Source organism: Brachyhypopomus gauderio, chromosome 8 (assembly GCF_052324685.1).
Source record: "Brachyhypopomus gauderio isolate BG-103 chromosome 8, BGAUD_0.2, whole genome shotgun sequence".
Lineage (NCBI taxonomy): Eukaryota > Metazoa > Chordata > Actinopteri > Gymnotiformes > Hypopomidae > Brachyhypopomus > Brachyhypopomus gauderio.
In genome coordinates, this window is record NC_135218.1 from 1,008,881 (window position 1) to 1,017,888 (window position 9,008).

At 39.6% G+C, this 9,008-nt stretch overlaps 1 protein-coding gene across 2 annotated transcripts in view; it reads left to right on the forward strand.

Moving 5' to 3' along the window:
• Positions 1-6,924, forward strand: part of fam210b (family with sequence similarity 210 member B) — a 28,654-nt gene extending 21,730 nt beyond the window's left edge. For both annotated transcript variants that reach the window (XM_077013720.1, XM_077013719.1), the window contains 2 exons: positions 2,399-2,571; positions 3,350-6,924. In XM_077013720.1, the coding sequence (XP_076869835.1) occupies positions 2,399-2,571; positions 3,350-3,566 (390 nt within the window). In that variant the 3' untranslated portion in view covers positions 3,567-6,924. The remainder of the gene's footprint in view (positions 1-2,398; positions 2,572-3,349) is intronic.
• Positions 6,925-9,008: the final 2,084 nt, after the last annotated feature.

The following is a 9,008-nucleotide window of genomic DNA, read 5'->3' on the forward strand; positions in this document are numbered from 1 at the left end:
TGGGGGTGAGCCGCTTCCACCGCATTACCAAGACAATGGGCGTTAATCCCTTCACAGCAGGGGAGTGGGCTACATGGACCCTACCAAGCCCTGTGAAATTTTTCGCTTCTCTAGGAGCTCTAGTGTTTATGTTGTTGCAACTCACGTCACGTTTTTATGAGAGAATTTATATTTATCTTTCAGGCCAGTCAGTTATAATAAAATTTAACTCGTATAAAATACATATATTTATCCTCTCAGATAAAAATGGTCTGCAAGCGAGTTAAATTTAATTAGTGGGCGGTGTTATCGCCGTTAACGGCCCACCACTAATTTTATTTTATAATATGCATTACTGTAATGTCAGTGCTAAATAAATATTTTCAAATCAAATTTTGTAGTTGATTTATTGTTTGAATAGCAATGCCTTGATTTTAGTGAGGTTAGCCATAAATCCAATGTTACTAATAATTGGCATAATGTATTTCGGTGTTTCGGTTTTCGGCCTTGGTTTCCTCATTTTCGGTTTTCGGTTTCTGCTAAGAATTTTCATTTCGGTGCATCCCTAATTTAAAGGAGACATTTATGTCAGAAATACCGTACGGTGAAAAGCAATACCTCGGTGTCGTGATTACATTTCGAGCTGTATTATATTCAATTCTGGCACAAATTCAGCGTTTTGGTTTTGAATGGTAATTCTTGTGTATTGTTTTTCAATAGAGATAAAGTGCATTGAAACGTAATGTAATAGTGCTTTTGCATTTCATTGTGGCACGTATTCTGCATGTTTGTATGGAAAAGCAATAGGCCCTTTTCACAACAAAATGGAAATACGTCACCGCCGGGTAAAACAAGTTCCGGTACTCGCAGAAGATAGTTGTTGTCAATTCACCTCAGCATGGAGCGTGTGTTTACTTCATCCCTGTCGTCGCTGCCGAGACTGAATTTTAAATACGTTTCCAGTATCGTTGGAGAACATTCAACAACGAACGGTTCCAAGTTAAATAAAGGCTACAAATTGTTTGTAGAATAATTTATTCACTTATACCAGGGTAAGCTAACACCAGCTAGCACTAGCTAGGTAACTATTATTTAAGGTATAGCTGGTTCCATTAGTCATCCTACGGAGTGGTAAAACAGTCTATATTATTATGATATATATTATAATATTACAAATGATACTGACAGCTTTAGTTAACAATATCTAGCTAGGTTAAGCTGGGCGTACACTGTGCGATTTTTGGCCCATTTTCAGCCGATTTTTCACTCGTGCGACTATTTTTGCGATCGGGCCGAGTTTCAGCTCAATCGCGTGTCGTGCATCGTGTAGTTTACACAGGTAAACGAGGAGCGATTCACACCTCACGACCAACTCCCGATCAGAAATCGCAGCGTCGCAAGAATATCAAACATGTTTGAAATTCAAATCGCTCCTCGTGAGAGTATCGCACTGTTGAAGCAGCTCCACGAGCCGACTCTGCCTGCGATTTAGTCGTAGTTTGAGCTGAGTACATGATTTAAAATATCGTACAGTGTACGCCCAGCTTTAGCAAGTCAAGGGACGTCAGCTATTGATTGTTTGGTTTACATCAGTATCAATAAAGTTCATGACACACACCAAGTTATTACGTGTTATTGTTTATTCAGTGTCCAATATAGTCGACAGCAGAGTGATGGTCAGAGCTGGATGCTACCGAGCAGAGCTGGATGCTAGCGGATCACAACTAGTTTCAGAGCCGTTTCAGTGGAACAGTTGTCCGCATTTGAAAGAGCAAACTCTCAACTAGTAGATGTTCGTGGTGTACTGCCAGCCGAGAGCTTGCTCTTTTCTAGCTAGATGCTATCGGATCACGGCTAGAAGCTAGCGAACCGGGGCTAGAAGCTATCGGATCACGGCTAGAAGCTATCGGATCACGGCTAGAAGCTATCGGATCACGGCTAGAAGCTATCGGATCACGGCTAGATGCTAGCGAACCGGGGCTAGATGCTAGCGAACCGGGGCTAGATGCTAGCGAACCGGGGCTAGATGCTAGCGAACCGGGGCTAGAAGCTAGCGAACCGGGGCTAGAAGCTATCGGATCACGACTAGAAGCTATCGGATCACAGCTAGAAGCTAGCGAACCGGGGCTAGAAGCTATCGGATGACTGCTAGATGCTAGCTAGAAGCTATCGGATGACGGCTAGATGCTAGCTGTTTTTGTAATTCCAGTAGTCAAAAAAACTACAATTGTCATATTACACTGAATGATTAGTGTTTTAATTTCTATGATGCTTTATACTACAAAAGCAGTTTCAAAGCCGCTTTGTGGATACAGTGTGTTTAATGATGGTATATTCAGTGTTTAGTGAAATATAATAATTTCAGCCATCACTCATTTGTATGGATGTCTGTTTAAACTCTTTTATTCTCTCTCACTAGGTAGAAATTTCAATGAACCCACAAGGTGAAGCTGAAAAACCAGAGTCTGAGGTGAAGCAAAGTAAAGCAAAGATGCTGAAGAAAGTATTTAAAGAATATGGAGCTGTTGGTGTGTCATTCCACATCGGAATATCCCTCCTTTCTCTTGGGGTATTCTACCTTGGTCTGTCTAGGTGAGGCAGATATTTTTGTGCACTTTCACACCTCACATGCTCTGTTTGCAGGCTCCTTTCTGGACATAAGCAACTTAGCACCTTAACAAATGTAAAATAATGCAATTACCCTATTACCATCCTGTGCTTGTTTCATCTTTTGTATAATGATCTGTACAATTGTAAAGTGGTGTGTATAGTTTGTTTTACATGTATTGTGCTGTCTGCACATAGATTATATTATTTTATCTTCTGTTGTGAGTCTCATTTAAAATTTAGCACCATGTCATTTAATTCCCCACTCAACATGTCTGTGCTAAGGAATACTTATCTCTGTCTGAGACTGTCTGAGACTTTTCTTTGTATCTGTTGATTTAAATTTAGGAAAATTTAAGTGTTATGTTTTGAATGTTTGAAAGTAGGGCTTCGCTGCAAAGACCCAAACCACTGCAAACCATAAGCACATGATATAAACAAAAGTATAATTCTTAGAATTCAATGATTTTTGTATCTTGTCATTTTACTAAAATTTTCTTTAATTTTTTGTCAGTAACCATGAATATATTGACTATGTACTATTATGTGAAATATGAGATGTTGTCCTTATAGACCTCTTGGTCTTACTTCAACCAGCACTTGAAATTGCAGTAATTCATGTTAATGACCTCTCACTTAGTATAAATTGTAATGAACTTTCCAATTGTCCCACCATCAGAGATCTAGACACTCTACAAAAGTTGTCACTCGTCACTATATTCACCAATATTAAGCATGTCTTAATGTTTGTTCCTCTCCTCAGTGGGATCAATATGGCTGCTGTACTGTGTAAGATGGGCTTCACTGAAGCTGTAGTTCAGTCAAAGATGGCTGCTGGCACCAGCACATTTGTGCTAGCTTATGCTCTTCACAAGCTCTTTGCCCCACTTCGGATCAGTGTCACTCTTGTGTCTGTACCACTCATAGTACGATATCTGAGGAAAACTGGACTGTTCAAACCTCCATCATCTAGCCTGTGAATATGACAAGATGCACTTCACACTGCTGTATAACAAAAATTGAGCTAGTTAGAACAATCAATGATTACATGAATTAAAATATATATATTTACTAGGTACATTGTTTTTGAGCACATACTCTTGTATCATGCTCAGTAGGACAGTTTTCTCTACTGTGGCTGTGCATTTTTCATGATGGAACATTTCAACATTCAGTTTGTTTCCATTTTTCACAATTAATATATCATTATAAATGTATCTGCAAGTGCATATTTATCAGCTGGGTTCAGGTTCTTTTATCACACTTCTATCTTTGTGTACTCTTATCATATTACATTACAATCTTTTTGATAATTTGAAACCTAATGTTCTTCACACAGTAACGAAATACCACTTAACATACCACAATGTTCTTTAACCAATCCACTTTGTTTGTTCCAAGTCAGACCACATGCCATGGCAACATTTTCCCACAATCCGGTAAATGAGTTTTTTTATTTTTTATTATTATTAAACTTTTGGTATTTTTCCAATACATGTGTTAAAGCAGCAAATGTTAAAGCAGTGTGTACATTATATCATCCTAGTAGTAGTAACGTAATACCCAGGTGTTGTTTTTTTTTAAATTCTTTTTAGTGTTTATTGGATTATAAGTTGGTTATTGGAAGTGGTTGAATTGTAAAAATGAATAAATTTGGGGGGAACCACATTGGAGTAGTTTATATAACAACTGGGAAGGATGTGGTTTGTTTGTTTTTGTTTGATTGATTTTATTAATGGGCAAAACCTTCCTCCAACCTTGAAATCTATCTCTGGTTTTGGGCAAAATTCTAATTCAAGAAATATGTTGTTTTCAAGATTGTAAAGAAGATGAAAGACATTAGAGCTCACCCAATAACCCTCACCCTTGTCACTGTACGGCGGGCCCCCTGCTGGTCGCCCCCATCCACAGCGGCAGTTGTCTTCTTGTTGCGTTGTTTTCGTCCCTCAGGTGGGCGGGGCCTATGATCCACCTCACCTGGGGGGTATTCTAAGAAGCGGGTTAAGCGATAAAACCGGGTAAGTTAACTCAGAATTCACGGAAACTCAAGGTTTTCCGTTTCAGAAACCAAGCTTAAAGAGAACCTGAGTCAGTTACTATAGCAACTTATGCTCTGAAGCTAACCTGCTCGCGGACCTGAACCAGAGTTACAAACACGTCATCATGACGTGTCTTTTCCTCGAAGATCATGTGGATATTGAAGCTCAGTTTATTCGCTGAGCTCTTCGTCAGGAACGCCTTATAAAACCTCGAATAGACAGGCCTACTATCATTTTCGGATTAGTTTTAATGAACGTTATCGTTTTTCAGCACAATCCATTACTTACATCAATAACATTATTAAACGTCACATTTGAAATACTACACATTGCGGATTAGCCCTAAATTTTCTCCAGATTGTTATACATCGCTCTTCGTTTTTTGCTAGTGGAAGCTTTTTTTATAGTGTAGGAGATCTGTCAGCGGAATCTGTCAGCAAAGCTACTGTATGTCGGTCTGTCCGAAAACTATGGCATTAAAATGACTAGTGCCCAGTTTTGTGGTGTTTCCTGGTCATAAGCCAGTTATGGACATCAAAGAGGAATTCCACAGCATCGTTGGTTTGTCTTTAATTCACACGGACAATAAAGAAATAAGCAAAGGGGAAGCTATATATAACAAACTTCATTCCATTTACATTTTTAAGGATTTCCTAGAGTGATTGGCTGCATTGATGGAACCTACATATGCTACCTATTTCAGCACCATTAGAACATGAAGGCAATTACATAAACAGAAAATCCATCCATAGCATTAATGTACAGGTACTAACCTTATTAATCCTTAATGAATAATGTACTTATCTTTAATGGTAACAAAAATAACGTAGCTATTGTAACTGACCGTTCTCCCCATCAAGATCATATGTGATGCTTCCCACCTCATCACAAATGTTGAAGCCATATGGCCAGGATCCGTGTATGATTCCACACTGTACAACAAATCTGAACAGAGTAGGCCTGAGGTAGTTATGCTAGTTATTCACATGCAGTGTAATAGTTAAATCATTGCAAACCCTAGTGCGATTATAGGACACTATGATGGCCTCCTTCGTGGAGACAGAGTGTATCCCTGCCTGTCCTATAGGCCTACCTTATGACTACCTATTCAGATCCTGCACCTGGACCACAGTCCCGCTACAATCAGGCCCACAGCAAAACCAGGGCAAGAATTTAAATGACCCTAGGAATCCTTAAGGCCAGGTTCCAGTGCCTGAAGGGGCTCAGAGTAACCTCTGATAGGGCGTGCCACATAATAATGGCATATGTGGTATTACACAACATTGTAACCATCCAAGGAGAGCGACAGCCCACCATCTCTGACATGCCCACAGATGAGGAACCTTAAGTGCATGTGGGTGACAACAGAGATGGTGGAGTTGTCAGAGACTCCATCTGCAATCACTGCTTTCCACATTAAATCATGCACCACCACCCACCCCACCATCCACCCTGTAACCTTTTAATATACATTACAGTCAAATTCACTGTTATGTTTCATTATTTCATTTTTCCTGTAAATAAATTTATTTTAGAATATATTTTAGGAATAAGATATAGTTATGTACAGCCATACCACTTTGTACAATATTCTTATACTTCATTTTTATCTGATGCCATGTGTGTTTCACACCACTCAGATTAGACCTGGAATTAGTAAGTGTTGAATAAAAAAAATATTTAAAACTCAATACAGTATTATAAAGGTGGATAAAATAATATAATCGCACCCTTCTGCTAAATATAAAAATGTCATTTTCACTCACGCATTAACTCTGTTGGCAATTTTTTGACATGCTGACTGCCTTTCTCTAGCAGCTACTGCAGTATTACATTTACGTTTAATAATATCTAAATATTCTGCATACGCAGTCATTAATACTTCAAGCTACAGTGGTGTGAAATATGATGCTCGGCTGATTTTCGCTTTTAAGTCCATGATAAATCCTAATTATCTGCGTTCCATTAAGAATGCCTTTTATAGTTACGCGTGAACACGCTTCTGGGTCAACCTACTCAGAGTTGAGCGACCCTGATTACTTTAACTCCGATCAGCCGTTTTGGAACCGTAAACTCTTGAGTATGTCAGATCGGAGTAAGACAACTCGGAGTTCAGGGTTAAGTTTAGAGTTTGTTAAACCCGCTTTCTGGAATACCCCCCCTGAGGGTCATTTGCTTGTCTATATATGTCTTGTCTTTGTACCAGTTGACTGCTGGTCATTGTATCCTTAATTTGAATCTTGTCACAGGTTTTTGGTTTGCTCACTTTATTCATTAAAACCTCTTTTTTTTCCTGAGACTTGGTGTGATTGCTTCCATTTTATTTTTATTATCCATGTATTTCAAGCTCTGACTTTTTTTAACATGCATATATGGAAAATAAAATGCATTTTATAATAATACCTACAATTCCATAAGTGTACATATAAAAAATTCTGTATATAAGAAAAGTGCTTATGAATGTAATCCATTAAAAGCACAGCAATATAAGGGTGGACCACATAGGTCTATGTTGTTGTGTTGGCATCCATCTGTCTCAAGAGACAATGCAATTCGCGCCTTGGTTTTGGCCAGTATAGTTACAACCCCTAACATGGCTCAACAGCCCAATCTTCGAGCGGCACAGTCTGCCGCAATTTCTGCAGGCAAGGTCAGCGTTAGAGTCTAGTGGCACTACAGCCTGTTGCTTGCGCATTCTCTTAACCTCCCACTGGTCCACTCTAAATCAATGCTGGTCTTGACTGCACTTCTCCAAGCTGCACGGTCAGCAGCTATGACCTCCAGTTTACTCAGGTGGATGTTGCCGTCCCGGAGATCTCTCTTGCACACATCTTTGAAGCGGAGAAGTGGCCTGCCTGTGCGTCTGGAGCCCAGGGTAAGCTCACCGTATAAGATGTCTTTAGGGATCCGACCGTCCTGCATTCGTATGACATGACCAAGCCAATGTAGTCATTGCTGGGAAAGGAGAGCAAACATACTAGGTATTTTTGCTTTTGCTAGCACATCCTTGTTTGGAACACGGTCTTGCCAGCTGATACCTAGAATCTTTCTCAAACAGCGCAGATGAAAGGTGTTGAGTCGGTGTTCTTGACAAGAATATAAGGTCCATGTTTCACTGCCATAGAGCAAAGTGCTCAAAACACAGGCCTGATACACCTTCATCTTAGTGCTTGTGGTCAGCATGGAATTACTCCAAACCCTTTTATTCAGACGGGCCAACGCTGCTGCTGCTTTACCGATCCGAGTATTTAACTCAGGGTCCAGCGAGAGATTACTGGAGATGGTGGAGCCAAGGTAGATAAAGCTCTCCACCAGGGGCGAGGCTAGGGTATTTTTAGTGGTGCTAGAGCACCACCGTGAAGTTGCTCAGCACCCCCTGGCTCAACACATTTTTTAAATATTATATTATGCAAAAACCTTGCTCTGCACCTGCGCAATACTTTGGTATTGTGCCTCTGTGAGCACTGGGGGCTGGGCACCCCTAAAGACCAGATCCTAAAATCGCCCCTGCTCTCCACCACGTTTAGAGTGTGTTCACCAGTGTTGGGTATGTTACTTAAAAAAAGTAATTATAGTTACTCACTACCAGTGTTGTATAAAGTATTAGAGACCCATACTTGAGTAAAAGTACAAGTACTCTATCAAAAAAATGACTTGAGTAGAAGTTGGTGTTCTTTAAAAACTTTACTTAAGTAGAAGTACAGAAGTATTCAGCATTTTTTGTACTTACGTATTGCAAGTAGTTTATTCTAAAATTTATTACTCAAGTACTGAAAGTAAAAAGTACAAGTATTGTGTTTTGAATTAATTAAAGAAAGCCGTCTGTACATGTAGCAATCCCAGCTGAAGAATGGTCAAAACTCGAAACTGATGATTCGTTAGATTTATTTGATGTCTTCGGAATTCACCGTAAGAGCTTGTTCGCCATTCAGCTAGGTGCTAGTTTTCCTTTTATGAGAGTCCTAACCACCTTCCTTTCTTGATGTCGTTTTGCCTTCTTTTCGCGGCAGTGACATAAATACGCTGCGCAGCGTCACAAGTGGGCGGCGCAGCAGCAACCACCAAAATAAGAGTCCTTTCTCTTACATTAATAAGCAACAACAAAAAAAAACCAAAACAACTGAATGTGTCAGATCCTTTACACTCCCACCAAATCACAAATACGACACACTGGGAATCATTTACTAGTCATGAGTGATTTCTCTAGATTAAGGATCTTCGAATGCTAATGAGTTTACATACAACCTGAACCTGAATCAAATATTTCATTGTTAAAGCTAAACCTCAGACTGAGAAATGTGGACGTAAGAAAGTAAGTAAAACATTATTCAGACTCCAACAATAGTACAAGTTTCTGAATTGGCCGTTCAACTATAGATGGGG